An 18,341-nucleotide genomic window follows, 5' to 3' on the forward strand; every position below is an offset into this window, starting at 1 on the left:
TCGCTAACTTGTTTTACAATCGCGCTTAGACTTTTGCGTGTACATCGCCGGTGATGTGCGTATGCTCGTTTGGTGTGTGTGTGTGTGGCGTTAAACGGTCGGAAATGCTCCAAAAGTGCCAAAGTCCTTGAGGACCGGTATATCCATTTTTAAGCGCATCGAATTTGCGTGTTGCGTGCAGCCAGTGTCGGTGTAATGGACCTTTAAATTATGTCCACTCATATCTTTATGTTTGTAATTGTGTGGTGGAGCACAAGAAATTTGCCATTCTCTTTAAACTGGTTAAGCAAAGTAAATAATTATTTTGCTGGAACCCGGTCAACAGATATTACAAATTGAATAAATCATGACATATTCCTCTTAATTTGACACTCACTGCCTTCAAAAGTCTGATTGCCTCATTTGTTTGCCATGTGCACAGCATTTTTAATTATTTAATCTGCGCATTTATTGCAATGTAATGAGATGTGATGTATTCAGACGAACATTTTTATTGAAGGAGATTAAAAGATCGATGTTTCAATTAATAGTTCACTAGAAGAAAAATATATTTTCCGACTTTCTAGCTTCTACTTATAAAGAAATAAATATTAGTTATTGGTAGGGATTTGCAAAGCATGATGTGGCAAAACAATATCCCTTAAAAATAATTTAACTAAATCAAATTACCTGTCCAACTTATATAAGCATTCTACACGTACATACATAGATCCATCACCCAAAATACCTCTCAATAAAATAATGGTTTTGCGTGGTGTGGAATAAAAGCTAGCGAACAGTTTGTAGCGCCCTCAAAAGATGAACATGTATGGATGCAAGTCATCCTAAAGGGTCCCTTCAGGATTGTTCACGTTATAAATAGAGAAAACAATTTTGAAATGTAATTTCCGATTGTGACGTGATCATACCTGATACAATACACGGCCAGCCCCAGAAATTGTACCACCCGAGGCAAATTCCAAATTATCCAATTTTGCGTGCCAGGCTTTCTAGCCCAGGTAGATTTTGATAAGTTTTTATTTATAGAAACTACGCTCCTCACTAGCTACCGACACAAGAAGTGATGACAACAGCCGTATTGACGACAATATATGTATATTTGGAAAAATATTAATTCGTTTGAAAAAATAAAATTTAAAACGTCAAGTGCCTCCTGCCAATAGGCGATTTTATCTATTAACTATTATCATGTCTCGTACTAAAAAAATGTTCTCTGAGTTTCATTAACGTACCTCACATAACAATCACCAATCACATGGAATAAGGTCAGCCTGAGGTTTAAAAGTCCTGGTAATAGTTATAAGGCCAGGTCAAGTTAGTTAGGCAGAAAGATATACTGTTATAAGTAAAACATGTCCTGTAATTTTCATAGATATAACTCAAATATTAGCCGATATATCCAGCATAAAGTCACCTGGAAGTTCGAAAATCTTTAATTAGGTATGTATTGACTGGATTCAACTCATTTTCGCTACACAGAATTACTATTGTCATAAAAGGATTGTATCTGAATTTCAATTCTATATCTCACACATTGACCGATATGTTCGGCAGAAAACATTAAGAAAATGAGGGATAAGGTGCTTGATAATCTTTTGGGTACGAAAAGTGTTCTTGCTCGACTAGTCCCGATAAAGCTGAATTGTTTTCAAAAAGAGTCCCTTTGAACATGCTTGATCATGTGAATTACGAGTCCACATTAATGGAACGCATTATAACTGTCGATGAGACATAGGTTTATGAGTTTGACATGCAAGAAAGTCAAAAATCATCGGAATAGAGGGAAAAAGAAGCCAAGGAGCCAAGAAAACTACGGCAGAGCCCTCAAAAATCAATGTAGACTTATTGAGCCGTTTGCGTGGGAACAGCCGTGTCCGTATTCACCAGGTGTCCGTATTCACCAGGTTTGGCTCCGTGGAACTTTTTCTTGTTCTCCAAACTCAAATTGTTGCCTGAAACCCGTTTTCAGTCGATGGAAAAGATAAAACAAAATTCGCTTAAGGAGCTGAAGGTCATGTTAAAAGTGATTATGAAAAGGGTTTCGATGACTGGAAAAATCGGTAGCATAAGAGTATTGTATATGATGGATAAATAAATATTTTATTTACAATTTCCGGGTAATTTTTTGTCACAATGGAAAAATAATAAAATAAACAAATAAGTAAAATATGTAGTTTGCCTGTATGGACGTGCCGGTCCAGGAAAAGCACATGTATAGTATATACTTTGGCAGATATGCCTCTATGAAATTATTAAATATACATATATGAATATTGAAATTAAAGTAAAAATTTAAGCGATAACTTGTTCCCTTTGCAAAATAAAATAATTTGCGTATCGAATGTAAAATGTTTGCTAGTGTTATATTTATTTATGAACCGAATATCCATTATTAAGAATCAAAACTCGTAAACAAACATAAATTCATCGAAACGCCTCGCGACAGTAAATCGATCTATGATGTTAATAAAAATTATTATTATTTTTTTTTAGAATAACTTGTACCCTTGTCAAAAATGACTCTGCTTTACACGTTTTTTTACACGTATAGCTGGGCTAAACCAAAGAACCTTGAACCTCTTAATTGATGGCAATGCCACGGAAATCCTGTTATACGAATGACGAAGCTCAAAATAATAATTCGTTTTCAACTCGTGTACTCTTATATTTGCTAAACGAGTTCAAGTCTCTATGATTATTTTGTATCAATGAAAAGTGATTTATATTTATTGATTTCGATAACGATGTCTATACGCAAATTTTTATATCATAGGTAAGCGAGTGTTAAAAATCGTTTTAATATCTCGTTTCGGCTCGTTAATTGAGGCTCGAACTGAAAAACAAGCGCACAGATAAGAGCGCCTTCGAAAATATGCAAATGAAATGTTTTCTATTACAAGATCGTTTGAATAAAGCAGCTTAAGCTTTTTCAATCATTGCACACAGAGCGATTGTTACGGTACATTTGACAGTAATGGAGTACGTTTTGCAGGTCTTTTTTTCTCGGCAATTTCAATGAATGACTTACTGAAATAACTTCACTTCGCTCAGAGGACTGGATTCTGGCATGTTAAACGTTTTTACAAAAAGCTGTGTCATGTGACCGAAAATCACAAAATTAGCTTAGTTTAAACATAATGCTCCGACTCATTAATGAGAATTATCAGTTCATAAAAACCTGTTGTCCTGTATACACATAACAAATGAACTAGAATGTCATGTGTAGAAGATTCTGCGGTAAATATTTCATTAATTGTGAAATCGAAAATCACAAATTCGCACCAGCCGAAACCATCTCTCAGCCTTTCTTATTAAATAACTATTCGCACTGATTGCAAATTTGCATCTTTTATGGAAAATAGCATAACTATGTAGGTCTGCCGGTTTATCAACTTCTAGAGGCTGGCGACACATGCCAGCACATTTTGACGCTCAATTTTGATTTTTATTAATATTATTTAATATTTATTGCAAGATAACTAATTTCTACACCCATAACAATAGCTTTAAGAACAGTAAATAACTAAAATAGGAAAGATTTATAACTTTCAGTTAAACTCTGCTCTGGAACAAGCAAACACCCAAAACATGGCAAACCAGCTCCACTGGAACCGTAGCCAGATTTTAACATCGGTGCATTAATAAATATTTAAGAGATTTAATTTCCGCATGCCGGAATGTGGTAACACTAGATAACCCACTTTGTCAAAGCTGATTCTAGATTATTAGGAATGCCATACCTGTATATATATACATAATAATGCATGTTAGTATGTATGTGTTGTATATATTTATGTATATTTTTATGTCAACTAAAGAGCCTCACCTATCTAAAATTCGTACATTTTTTCACAGAGGAATCCTATGATTATTATTATTATGAAGGCATTATTTGGTAGATTATACAACCGATGATGATTATTTTATGTTGATATTTGAGAAAAATGTCATTCGAAAGAACATTCATTAGTATTTACTTTTTGAATATTATCTCTTTCAAATGTTGACCGCGGCTACGTCTCAGATAGTCCATCCGTTGAGTCCAATTTTCGATGACTCGTTCGAGCATTTCGACTAGTAACTTCCGAATTACATGCCTGGTGTTTTGCTCCAAGGCCTTAATCGAAATTATCCGCATAAATTTTAGGACTTACACAAAAAAGGTCTAACGGTGTGGTATCACACGATCTTGGTAACCAATCGACCGACACAAAACGTGAAATTATCTGCTCACCGAAGTGTTTTCGATGTGTAAGAAATGGCAAATCAAATGTCTTCGAGATCACGATCTTCAATTTCAGGCATCATATAATCGGAATCACACAATCAAACCGGGGTTTTTTCTGGGCGAAATGGCAGCTCTTGAATCTTTTCAGGTTGCTCTTCGTCCCAAATGGGACAATTTTTCTCGCTTTCATACTCATTGAGCCAAGCCTCATCGCTGAATAAAATTTGGCTCAAAAACGTTGGATCATCTCAAACACTCAAGTCGGATTAGTTGTGGTCACGGAATGTATTGAAAATTTCAGATCTACATCTCAAAAGCATCATTTATATATATGTACCTTATAGGGTCTCCGACGTTCCTTCATTGTGTTACACACTTCGGGGAAAACTTTCCTTGCCCTATTCACATTATGAAAATGGATCTAAGCAAATTTTTAACTAAACAACCTTTGCCCTTAGGAGCACCCAATTAAAACTTCATACAATACGATCAAAATGTCTCCCAGAATGAACTCTATGCTATAAATTAAATCTCCAGCAGCACTTCGGTGGAAACTTTAACTTGCTTTCCGTAGTGCAGTGAGAAATCCACCAGAAAATATTTTTAAAAGCCACGTATTGTACGTAATACGGTAAATATAAATATAGTATACTGTTTGTGGTGTAGATAAACTATTGCTTTATGTAACTTATGAATGATTTGCAACAAAAACTGCGTGACAAAAGCAGATTAGAGCAAAGTGGAAATTGGCTTATCCTAATCGCTCAATAATGCGAGATAGCATTGTGAGAGATTCGCTAAACTAATATATTATATAATTCCAGTTTGGCGCACATATACACACACGCGCATACATACATACATATGCACATATATATAGTATGTTGGAGTGAAATATATGTGAACTGTTTCAATGACCTTCTACATTCTTAGCTTCATTTAAAATACTTCAGACTAGTTGGCTAATGTGTATGTTAACTAATTATTTCTAATTTGAAATAAATTGAAAATTTACACATTTAAATTGAGCGTGTGTGCTAGTGATGCGCATATCAGCGTATAGGAAGCAGAGTGTGTGGCATTTCGGAGCATTTTCTTCCTGGGTTGAGTATCGATTTTTGACGTTATCTTAAATATTTTTAGAAGGCACATACATGTCGAAGAAAATTTATTTGAAAACATTCGGATGTGCGGGATTTGATTTGAATCTCTTCTTTTTGCACCAGTTTTTATACCCTGAACAGGGTATATTAAGTTTGCCACGAAATTTGTAACACCCAGAAGGAAGCGCCGGAGACCCTATAAAGTATATACACATAACAGGGGGCGCAAAACTAACCTTCCGATGTTTTTTGGCTGTAATTTTCTTAAAAAATTAAAAAATTCTACTTGTGGAATATTTTTAATTGGTCTTTTAAATTTTTTCACATCAAGTCGAGAATATGATATCATGTAAATGGCCGCCGCCACAGTTGATTGTCATTTGAGCCCTTTTTACGGCAATTTCCATCACTTTGGCCAGAACTTCCTGCGATAGGTCCTCACATTCTTGATGGATATTGTCTTTAAGAGCTGTAAGAGTCCGAGGCTTGTTGACATAAACCCGCGACTTCAAAAAGCCCCACAAAAAGAAGTCTGGAGCGGTCAAATCAAGCGATCTTGCTGGCCAGTGCAAATCGCCAAAACGGGAGGTTAGGCGCCCGGGAAATGCATCCTTCAGCATATCGGTTGTGGTACGTGCAGTGTGTGCTGTTGCACCGTCCTGTTGGAACCACATGTTTTCCAATCCCAATTCATCAAGTTGCGGCAAAAATAACTCGTTGATCATTGCTCTGTAGCGCTCACCACTCACAGTAACCGTTTGGCTTCGAAGAAAAAAGTTCCGATGACTCCTCCAGGGAAACAGGACACCATACAGTTACTTTGAGCGGGTGTAATGACTCTTCGTGGGTTACACGCGGATTTTTAGTGACCCAGAAGTGTAAAAATTTGCTTATTTACGTACCCGCTAAGATGGAAATGGGCCTCATCACTCATGATTATTTTTGACCAAAAATCATCTTCCTCTTGGTGGTGATTAAGGATGACTTGAGGGTATGTTAGATGCGATTGGTGTGTCAGCAAGTAACAGATGCACAGTCTGGACTTTGTACGGAAACATCTTCACATCTTGTACCAAAATTCGCTGTAAACACCGTCGACTGATACCCATTTGCGTGGCACGTCGTCTGGTCGATGTCGACGGCGTTTCCATGACATGCTCGGAAACAGCAGCAATATTCTCTGTAGAACGGCTACTCCGGGGTCTGCCACGCCTGGCAGCATCTCGTGTTGTGCCAGCCTCTTCGAGGAGAACGGTTAAACGTCGCAGTGTTTCACCAGTAGGCGTCGGACGGCCAGGAAATCTGTGACGAAATTCACGTTGTGCCAAAGTCACCAGCCCATTATTGGTCAAATAAATAGTCACCAATAACCTGCGTTCTGGAGCAGTGTAGCCTACCATTGTTTATTTACTTGTGTTTCGCATGTGTTTACTACACAAATGTCAGACTGACATTAGAGGTCAACTGCAAAATTTATAGCATCTTCTGATAGGAAGATTACTTTTGCGCCACCCTGTATAAATGATCAGTATATTGAGCTGAGTCGATTTAGCCTTGTCCGTCTGTCTTTCAGTCCGTCTGTAAATATACGAACTAGTCCCTCAGTTTTTAAAACATGGTTTTGAAATTTTGCAAACGTCATTTTCTCTTCAAGAAGCGGCTCATTTGTAGATCCCGTGAACTTTTGACATTTGACAGTATGAAGGCGGCTAAAAGAGTTATGTTTCGATCTGTGAACTGTGCTGTTCGGTGCTTACTCTGAGGCAAATCTATGAAAGGAGATAGAAGATAGCATATTTAACATGCTTTGGTTCATTTAAGTAAGGCAATGGTTAGGCACAGCGATAAGACTTTATTTTCCTAATATTAAGTTTCTTTTATCGAACCAACTCAAAAAGGATTTGACACTTTTTGGGTATATGTGTTATATACTCATGTATAATTGAATAGCATGTGACTGTTCGGGATTTACATCTCTATTTTTGGCTACGCCGCGTGTGCGTCACAAAGGCTGATTTTTCCTTCTTTATGTGACCACGTGTGGAATAATATTTGTGCGAGACCAACTATTAATTGTCATTCGTGTTTTTTGTGCTTTTGCCTAATGCCTGCGACTAAATCGCTTATAATATTTGCGAGGTTTTTTTCAAACTTCTAAGACTATGGCTTTGATAAGTATTAAAATTTGAATAAAGTTTTTAAACATACAAGTTTGTATTTGATTTTTTTTTTTATTTTTGTTTCTGTGTTTTATTCATTTTTGGTTATATTGTTCAAAGTTTGGTGGCTCCCGAGGTGAACTTGATTGGTTTTTGGGTAGAAGCGCACAATAAACTAGTTTAAAGCATTTTAATAAAATTAAAATTAAAGCTAATAAATATCTTCTTCAGATGTGCTGCTGCGACTTTTATGTTATCGCATTTGTCTTGGTATTTAATAACAAAAACCGCACAGAAATCCAAAAAGTGACTTCTTCAATACTGTCACTGGCTCACTGTTCGCTGCTCGACCGTTTGCTTGGCTGACTGGCTAGTTTAGCGCTAGATTGAGGGGTCGCAAAGTTTCGGAGCTAAATCAAATGTGTTTAAAAGATTTCTGATTTGTTTCATAGTTCATGTTGTTGTTGCTCGGTTGGTTTTTCTAATTTTAATTTAATTTTTGGTTGCTGGTTTTAGACTTGTTCAACCTTGAAACTGGAAGAACATACGAGCAGACGAAAATAGAAACAAAACTCAAATGCGTGGACAACTAAGTCGGTGTCGTTGAGATGAGCAGAACAGTTAGAGGCTTTTTATTTTCGTTGTTGCACAAAAAGTGCGAACGTTTAGCTTTTAATCTGCTCTTTCTGTATATGTTTGCTTTTGCCCTGCAGTTAAACCTACAAGTTTTTCTCAGCTCAGCTCAACTTTAAATACATATGAATATTTTAATGGCAGAACCCTTAACCGCCGTTGTGTCCGATCATGTATTTGCTTGTGGTATGTGTGTGTTTTTAAACGGATGCTTTATTCTACGCTGACTTTCGATTTGGAAATAATAGCAAAATGTTTCCTTACCCATATCAGATCTTTTTTAAATCTACTGTTTTTGCATTAGGGGACACAGGGCATAAAATTGTGTAAAGGCTTTTGTAATCATCTTCATGCTGAAAAACTCCAATTGGCCAACCATTCTGATACATTAGATTTGGTTTTACTGGTGAATTTTAGCACATCCCATCACCTGTATCAGGCTGAGTGACCCATTATTATCTAGTTCCTTAAAAGAGTTAGAAACCCGAACAAATCTTAGAGGATTACGTACCTGATTTCAACATTGCCAGCAACAAAAATCTTATGGACATATTCCGGTAATATCCTCCATTTAACCTCAGCGAGGTAGAATTGGAAAGGAGAGCTTTAACGGGTGATCCAAGTAGATGTACTCTTTTCAATAGCCTTTTTTTGACATATGACGCGTGAGTCGCATCAAGCTGTCATGTTATTTATGTCAGTATTGTTTGGCATTTCATCATGGAAATACTTATGCCTAGACAACATTTATAAATCGTTCAATTTTATTACGAAAACTCACGTTTTGTAAAGAATGTGTTTCGCGCGCTCCGCTTAACTTGTGGATAGCATAATCGGCCTACTGAGCATACTATTCGCAACACCATCACCCATCTTGAGACCTAGCATTCATTATTGGATAATATTCGACCAAATAGACCACGTCCAACGCGCAGTGAAGAAAATATTACAGCCGTAGCTCAGAGTGTACACGAACACCGTTGAGAGTCGATTCACGTGTGTCATTCGCCACTTACCAGTCGGAATGCTCGAACGAGTCATCGAAAATTGGACTCAACGGAGATATCTGAGATATGATAATAATAATCATTCCCTATTAAATTAGAAGCTTCTGCGTTTTTTCATTAAAAAAGTAGGAAACCTCGAAATAGATCACACTTTAAGTGGTTTTCAGTTCATTAAAAAAATTGTGCTAAAAATCAAAATCTTTATTTGTTGTTAAAGGTTGTATGGCTTAAGTGCACAATTTAATTATGCATGTGTATCGAAAAACCGGAAATATATTTATTTGCACATCGTGACAGGCATAACTAGTTAGTACTAGAATAGCAAAGCAAAATAAAAAACGCAAATTCAAAACCGAATATGTTTAAACACAAATAAGGTACTATATAAACTCGTGCATTTGTATGTGTATACGAGCGCTTCATACTTACTGACATTCCTGAAATATATTAAAAGGCTTTCGGCGCATTTGTTTCCGATGTCTTTCATTTGATTTTATTTACTCAATTTTAGTATAATTCCTAATATTATTTTTCGTTGCATTCTTTAGTTTGCGCAGCCAACAGAAGTGCGGCTATCGGCTTCACGCAATACTATAAATTCCAGATACGGTTGTTAGACGCGAGCTCACTTTAACGGTTCATAACTATTTCTCTTTTTGTTGATAAAACTTATTCTCGGTTACAAACATGTTACTTAATTTCGATTAACAATTGTTGCTACTCGAGCCTTAACTTCATTACTCTAAATAATTCAGCGGCGCTTTAAATATGGCTTTTAATTATTTGCGTTGCATACTTTTGCGCGCTCCGTAGATAATGTTCCTAATACATACGTTAAATTCATTCCATAATCTTACATTCCCTACTTTCGTATCTCTTTTGTGGATAAATACAATTTCTCTTTAGTTTTGGTTAACAGTTACTTATTTCTTATAGTCCCTCGGCAGCGCTCGCGCCTCCAACCGCCCTTTTCTTAACATTAGCTATGATCAAAGAGAGTTTCATTCGTTAACTTTAATGACTTATGCTACTCGTGTTAGTCGTTTTAATCTGAACTCTGCAGTTAAAGCTTATACAAAATATCAATTCATTAATTTTAGTTTGGTTAAATATTTACAAAGTTTTTCTTTTGTTTTCAATTGACCTTAATTAAAAGAGAGAATAGTACTCTGCGACAAGTATTGGAATTCAATTTGGAATTGTCTAGGTGTTCATATTACACTACTACAACTACAACTACTACATGTCTGATTATTACTAATGCATTACTACAATAACTACAAAGTAATTTTTATAACGAGTTTGTCTTGGGTACGGAAAAGTCTTTTGTTGTGGGTGTTTATTAAATATTTTTATGCCGCGTCTTCGTCATGGCAGCAAATGTGTTTGGAGCTCACAGCTCCGTGGAGTACTCCTGCGGATTCACCGTGAACTTCCGCCAGCAGATGTGATCCGCGCTGCCATTCGCGTTGTGGGGTGGTAGTTTGGCGCCAGCGACACCTCCTACGAGGCCACCGCCGCCCACACTCACGATCGAGTGTCGGTTGTGTTCGGCCATGCTGGTGCTGGAGGAGCGCTTCACGTAAGCGGCGCCGTGCGGTCCGCTTGCACCGACTCGGCTCAACGGGTTGCGCGCGCCGCCATTGGCTGTGATGGCATTCGAGCTGCCGTATGTGATGGACTCGTTGGAGGGTGTTATTTCGATGCGCGTCGCATGGCGGCCATCCTCAGAGAGTCGGCGTATATAGACTATCTCACGATGCTTCTCGGCGTTCGCGTTGTGCGCACGCATGGCGTGCACGTGGCTGGGAGGTGGCGGTGGCGGGCTTGGCAGTGGCTCGTCTTCAAGCTGCTGATTCTGGTATTGTCTGTGTTGATCTATATATTGTTGCTGTGGTTGTTGTTGTTGCTGCGCATTTGAACGTTGTTGTGGCTGAGCGCGTGAGCGATTTGAATAACGCAGCGGCTTGCCATCACTGTTCTGGAAGGGCATAAACTGCTGTGAAACACCAGGAAACTTATCGACGCTAATGTCTTCCTCAATAGCGGAATCACCGAACATTGAGCCACTGTAGTTGGGCGAACTGTTGCCGGTGGTAGATTGCTTCCAGTTCTGCTGCGCGGCGTGACCATTCGCATATTTGCCGGAGCTGGAATATTGTCCTTTCTTGATGGAGTGCGTGTAGTCGCGGGTACCACGTCGGCGTAGCGTGAAATCACGTCGCCCAGTATCTTGACATACCGAACGCCATTGCTTCCAGGCATGGCGCGCTAAGGGATCGGTTGGTCCCCACTCCTTCGCTGGTTTGGAGGCCTCGCAGATCATGCCGAAGAAATTGTACTCAACTTGACGGAATATCTGCACACAAGCTATTATGAAGATCACTGCTAGCGCGAGTAGAATGGGTGCCCAACGTGGTACGTACTCCGCCAGCAGATCGTACTGATCGTCGTCCGAACACCACCACACCAACAACGCGGTAAGTATGGCTGGGCAGACGCACCATAGCCACATCCAGCCTTTGAAGATCGGCCGTCCAATAGAGAATTCCAAATCAGTGTAGATATTCTTGACGCCATAAATCCAACTGATCGCAATCAACTCGAAGACAAGCGCCGTAATTAAGATTGTACCCACGATACGCGTATCCAAAATGCGCGCAATTATGAATTTCGGCGCGGCCAGCGATATGATCGTCATTACGAGCGCCACCAAGCTGATGACATAATTCGGATGGCGCGGCACCAACCGTGTGACCGTGTAGATGGACACCGTCATTGCCACAATAGCGGAAATAACGATCAACGCATAAATTAGTACGGGTATAATGCGTGCGATAAGCTCGTTGCTGGGGCGATCGTACATGACGCGATCGTAGACAGCTGTGAGTGGCTTGAGCTCCTCAATCATGGATCCACTATTCGCCGACAGGTCGAATTGTACCATAAATAAGGTGACAGCAATTGCATTCACCAGCAGGTTGAAGCACAAATAAACGATTGAAGTCCGCACGGCGTCGCCTTTGTACAGAAATTTTCCGGTGACTGCGGGCAAAGCGCCAAAGCCGCAGTTAGTGGCGAAAAGTACCTGCATCAATGCGTTGAACCAGATATTAGAGTCCATGAGTAACGTCGAGTCGAACGGCCAGAGCTCGGGAAAGTAGGAACGCTGGAACGAATTGTGCACTTCCCAGCCGGTGAGGCAACACAGCAGCATAAAGCCCAGTATGCCGAAGAAGAAGAGACTGCGGCGCAGGAAACGGCCATTGTGCGTGCTGTAGGAGTAGAAATGACCAAAAAACATGTAAGTCTTAATTGGAGTTTCATATTCATATAGACATAGGATAAGGCTAGATGTGTTTATACACGCACTTTCAATGTCAATCAAGAAACATTCTGAGCGACAAGTTGCTAAGGTTAAATGTCAGCAACAAATACATATGTTTGTTTTGATCGGTTGTTACTTGAGCTACGAGTGAAGAATGGCTTCTGACGTCAGATGAAAACATAAATTAATGTCAAATTCGAACATCAAACAAGTTTGTAATTAAAACGTAATTAAATAATAAAAAAAAAATTCATTGAATTGTGTTTGCAGTAAAAGCATAATTTTTATGTTTTATTTGATTTTTTATTTGACTGACAGAAAACAGAAAGAGAATTGGCCAACCGCTTGAGACAATGAAAAGAAGAATTTGCCAAAGTGACACACACCATGAACGCACGCGTGTGAAAAGCAACAAATTTAAATAATTTTTAAAAATAGAATAGCAGTTAAATAGCCGCGGATTTATAAAATTTAACAAGACTTATGTCAAAAAGAAACAAAACAAAAAACATTTACATAAAATATTAGCTGGGTATATCCAAATTAAGATGAAAGATTATGCGGATGTATCAATAAAATGTGCAAATGGGCTTGCTGAGAGTTTGTGTATGAATGTGCATGTGTGTGTAAGTGTGACTACAATTGCAGTAAAAATATTAATTTATTTGCATCTAAATTTATGTTACATTTGAGTATTTAAAGTGTATTCATGTCTAATTAACTGATTTGCATGACTATCAATTACTCTGTCCGCTCGCAAAAAATCTCTTATTAATAGAAAAAATGAAAAAAGAAAAGTAAGGAAGGGCTAAATTCGGGTAAAACCGAAAATTTTATGTTCTTGTAACTTGCAAGGATCAAAACAGGGAAATGTCTTGGCAATATTACAAGACGGAAAGTGGGTAACCTATAATCTGCGCCAGCTACCGTGGGATAAGTCTCCCCAACATCGCATATAAGGTTCTAACGAGTGTATTGTGTGAAAGATTAAAGTCCACCGTCAACAAACTGATGGGACTTTATCAGTGTGGCTATAGGCCTAGAAAATCAACAACTAATCGGACATTCACCATGTGCCAAGACTTGGAAGAGACCTATGAAAAGAGATGTTTTGTCTGATTTTTTTAACCACGTAAAACTAATACGGCTGTGTAAACTGAAGTTGAGCAATATCAACAGCTCCGTGAGGATAGGGAAGAACCTCTTCGAGTCTTTCGATACCAAACGAGATTGCGACTCCAATCGTGTGACTTCTTCAATCTACTGCTGGAGAAACTAATTCGAGCTGCAGAGCTGAACCTTCTCTAGGTACAATCTACTACAAGATTGGCGTAACTTCGAAGTCGTAGTTAATTTCGTCTATCCTGGAACCAGCATTAAAAACGTCGGACTCAAAATACAACGCATAATAACTCTTGCCAACAGGTGCTACTTCGAACTGAGTAGACAATTGAGAAGTAAGTTCTCTCTCCACTAACAAAGACCAAAATCTACAAGTCACTCATCATCCCTGTCCTGCTATATGATGCAGTGTCATGGACGATTACAACATCTGTATGTGATATATGACGACATTGACATAGTTCTGGGAGTTAAGAGACAGCGGATCTGCTGGTTAGGCCATGTCGTACGAATGGATGAAACCACTCCAGCTCTGAGAGTATTCGACGCAGTTTCTGCCGGGGGCAGCAGAGGAACTCCGTTGCAAAGACCAGGTGGAGAAGGACTTAGCTACACTTGGAGCCTACAATTGGATTACACTCATATACTCAGTTTTATCACTATTATACAAAATTATACATTAAAGCTCTGGGCTAATTGCACTAACTCTTTTTGTCGCTCTGATGTACTAGAGCACATATTCTCCATATTCCAAAAATCTATGATATACTAAATCGAATTTATATAGTATATTTCATAGATGAACAGATATTTTCGATAAAAATTTCGCAATAAAAACTAGACCCTGGATTTCAAATCGGCTCGTCATCTTGATCCTCTATATATTTACAATGCTTTTCGTATCTTGTTCTGGTTTAAATGATTAAACAACCGTTAGGAGAACAAAACTATTAGACTCTATAAAAGGATGAGTAGAGTAATTTTCCTCAAATTGTCATTAGCTGCCATGAAAAAAATAGCAGATAATCTATTTTGTCGAGATAGTTTATTTTCAGATTAAATTTTTAATGAAAGATAGTCCAGAGAATATTTGACAGACGTGGAATAACTCACTGGTTGCCTACAGCAATTGAAACAATACTCATCTTTGTCTAAACGATAATTGAAACGTCACCGCAGAAAGCAAAAGTAATAATTCTTACTTGTTATTAATGGCTATTTAACTGCACATTTCAACACACCGAATCAATTAGAGTACGGATCTAAGCAAATGCAAACAATCAATAAAAGTCTTTAGTTCTTTTTCCTCTCAATCGCCGGCATGATATTTTGGCAGTCATCAATTAGTTAAGTTAAGTAAGCAATTAATTTACGTTTCACTAACGAAATACTCACCACAACATGACCACGATCCAAATACCGATCAGTCCAACGGCCAGCATGCCGAAATACATGGGATTCTCCCAGAACGGCGTTAAGAACGTACGCTGCAAGCATTCTTGGCCGCTGTTTCCCGTCACTGTGTAGCCATTCTGAATGATTGGAGGAAGCAACAGAACAACAAATTAGAGCAAAAGTATTATTAACCGCAAATAACCGTAATAAAAATCCAATAAATATGTGAAATGGTCAATTAATCACCGCTGCAGCCCGAAATGATTTGTTCGCACAATCAGGCACGGTCGCAATCAGCGCGCGCCCATTTAAGGCGGCAGCGTGCCGGCAACATGCCGGCTATAATACGTGCTACTACAGCAACAACCACTTACCAGCGCCATCTTCACGTTGCCCACACACTCCCGAAAAGGCAGCGTATTGACGATGAACATGCCGATGTAGGCCACCGCCAAGACGGCTTGCAGCGATACCCAAATCGTCGACAGCCATGAAGCGAAGCGGCTGATAATGCAGGCGCCTGTGGAAGAGAATTGAGAAGAGCACAAAAGCAATGAGTACTATTGTTTGGATCAGAAGAGAGTTCAAACGCTTATGATATATGTAATAATAAATAAGACAATATGCAAAAAACTGGCGCATTTTCGAATAGTGACATTATTTTGCTTGAAAATTTAGTTTATGGTCGAAAGTGATAAGAAACTAAATTATATAAAGAACAATAAATTGGTAGTCGAAAAAGTCTTTTCGTATTTTGTCATTAGATGTCGTTGCAGTCGTACATATATCTCCAGTGCTACCAATCACATTGTGTCATACCATATAGTGTTGGAAAGATGAGATTTCAAGCTTTACTTTACCAAAAATAAATTAAATTCCGGGAATTTGAAAACAAGTTATAGTTATTCAAAAATGAGTGAAAATATTGAAGAAATTCCCTATATTTTGAAATTTTTGTATAAAAAAGGAAAGAATGACACGCAAGCCACCAATGAAATTTGTGAAGCTTACTGAGACGTTGCTGTATCAGTTCGTGTAGCACAACAATGGTTCGCTCGCCTCCGTTCTGGAAATTTCAATGTGAAAGATGCATCCCACTCTGGTCGACTTATCGTTGAAAAAGTCGATGAAGTTATGGAAAAGATTGACTAGCCCGTCACATAAGCAGCCATGACATCGCTAAGGAACTTAACATTCATCATCAAATAGTTTTGAACCATTAAAAAAAGGCTGGCTACAAAAAAAAACTCGATGTTTGGTACCACATGAATTATCTGTGAAAAATTTAATAGACCGTATTAACATCTGCGGTTCTTTGCTGAAACAAAATTAAATCGAACCATTTCTGAAGCAAATGGTAACAGGAGACGAAAAGTGGATCAAATACGAAAATTATGTGCAAAAAGATCAAGGTCCAACCGTGATGAAGCTCAACAAATGGTCGCGAAGCCAGGATTGACGCCTCGAAAGGTTATGCTGAGTGTTTGGTGGGATTGGAAAGGAATCATCCAATGTGAGCTGCTCCAGCCTGGTCGAACGATTGATTCTACATTTTACTGTCAATGATGACATTGAAGCAAGTAATCGAATAAAAACGGGCAGAACTCATCACCAGAAAGGGCTTCGTCTTCCAGCAAAACAACGCTAAACCACACACATCTGTGATGACTCGGCAAAAACTGTAAAAGCTTGGCTGGGAAGTTTTCATGAATCCACCATATAGCACTCACCTTGCACCATCGGACTACTATTTGTTTCGGTCAATGCAAAGCTCCCTTAATGGAGTAAAGTCGGCTTCAAGAGAAGCCTGTGAAAATTACTTGTCGCAGTTTTTCGCCGAGAAACCAGGAAAGGTTTAAACTGATCGAACAATGTCTCTAGCGGAAAAATGGCAAAAAGTGGTCCACCAAAATGGTATATATTTGGGTCATTAAGGTTCATTATAAAAATAAAATTAAAAATAAGTTGAAGTTTGATTAGAAATACGAAAAGATTTTTTCGACTACCCAATATTTTGTTGGAACATTTCAACCATTTTAACTCTCTTAGCAAAAAACTGGACAATAGTACTTTTTTTTAGTTTCAAGGGTTCTTTAAAATCTCACTCAAAATATGTGATCTTAGTTCTGAAATTTGCTGTTCACATTTTCAAAAAAAAGGGCGATCACCAGATTGTGTTCCGGCAGTTTGCCAAGTATTTATTATTTGCTTCGTTTTCGTGCAGCTTCTTTGTGTGTGTTTTTGTTAAGTAGTTTTTTCATCTTGCCATTTTAGTTGGTATTTTTTTCGTTTCGATTTGCTAGAATTTATTCTCAAACATCTATTGGTTTTAATTTTTGCAGATCCATACCGCCGTCGCTCTGGCGCTTTGCACTCTCCCTCACTTCTGGGAGATACTCTCGCTCTCTCGTTTTTCTCTCCACTAACTCGCAACAGCTTTCGGGCATACAACCGCAACTGCAGCGTCAGCTATTGCTGTCGTCTGTGTGAGTTGTTGCCGTTGTTGTTGCGAGCAGCGTCAACTGTTGCCGGCACGACAGCGAATCTGGACTTTCGTTTTTACACAAACGGGACACACGGATGCGATTTTGCGATTTTGCGATTTTTAGAGTTACTATATGCGTTTCCTGGTATTTTTGAAGTTGAATTTCCATATTTGCACGTTGGCTTTCGTATTCGTATTTGCTTTTTGCATCTGTTTAAATCTGATTGGGTTTGCTTTTGCGCAAATTATTCATTGATTTTTATGTATCTGTATCGGTTCGTTTATATCGTTTGCCCACAATGGAGATTTTGCCTTAAGAGTCAGATTCAATTTTTGCTTTGCTTTGTGTGTCATTTTCAACTGTAAATCATTTTCCATTTTAGTTGTGACGAAAGTTTGCATATATGTCTGTTTGTATGTAATGTTAAATTCATTTCATTTTAATTGCCAGTTTTTTCAGTATTCAGTTTGTTTTAGTAGTTACTCAGTTGTTTTTGTTAGTTAGTTTGTTGTTAGTTAGGTGGCACAATTTTGAAACGGGATGTGCCCAACCGTTTTGTACTGCGGAACACCAGACCGCCCGACAGCAGAGCGTATGGATGTCCTATTTGTGCTGCGTTGCAAGGAAAACACATCCGCGAATTGCAGTCAGCTTGCAACAGCAATGAAAATCGGGACAGCATCTGATTGGAGTCCAGTGGGTGGCTAGCGTTGGGCGGCCCCCCAGTAGATTGGGTGCGGATGTGTTGGTCCTTGCATGCTGTGTCCTACTTGCAGCCGCCGCCCACTCTTTGCAGCTGTTGCATGCGCACTGCATGGCTGCGAGTGTGCGTGGGTGTGTGTGTTCGCTGTGCAAACTAGCCGAATGCTCTTGCTGCCGA

At 38.7% G+C, this 18,341-nt stretch overlaps 1 protein-coding gene across 5 annotated transcripts in view; it reads right to left on the reverse strand.

The window, feature by feature from the left end:
- Nucleotides 1–9,596: 9,596 nt before the first annotated feature.
- Nucleotides 9,597–18,341, reverse strand: part of LOC120776536 (sodium- and chloride-dependent glycine transporter 2) — a 74,443-nt gene continuing 65,698 nt past the window's right edge. For 3 of the 5 annotated variants that reach the window (XM_040107272.1, XM_040107274.1, XM_040107273.1), the window contains 3 exons: nt 15,350–15,495; nt 14,976–15,112; nt 9,597–12,405 (listed from right to left, as the gene is read on the reverse strand). In XM_040107272.1, the coding sequence (XP_039963206.1) occupies nt 10,524–12,405; nt 14,976–15,112; nt 15,350–15,495 (2,165 nt within the window). In that variant the 3' untranslated portion in view covers nt 9,597–10,523. The remainder of the gene's footprint in view (nt 12,406–14,975; nt 15,113–15,349; nt 15,496–18,341) is intronic. The other 2 variants (XM_040107270.1, XM_040107271.1) reach the window with 1 other exon arrangement.

Source organism: Bactrocera tryoni, chromosome 5 (genome assembly GCF_016617805.1).
Source record: "Bactrocera tryoni isolate S06 chromosome 5, CSIRO_BtryS06_freeze2, whole genome shotgun sequence".
Taxonomy (NCBI): domain Eukaryota; kingdom Metazoa; phylum Arthropoda; class Insecta; order Diptera; family Tephritidae; genus Bactrocera; species Bactrocera tryoni.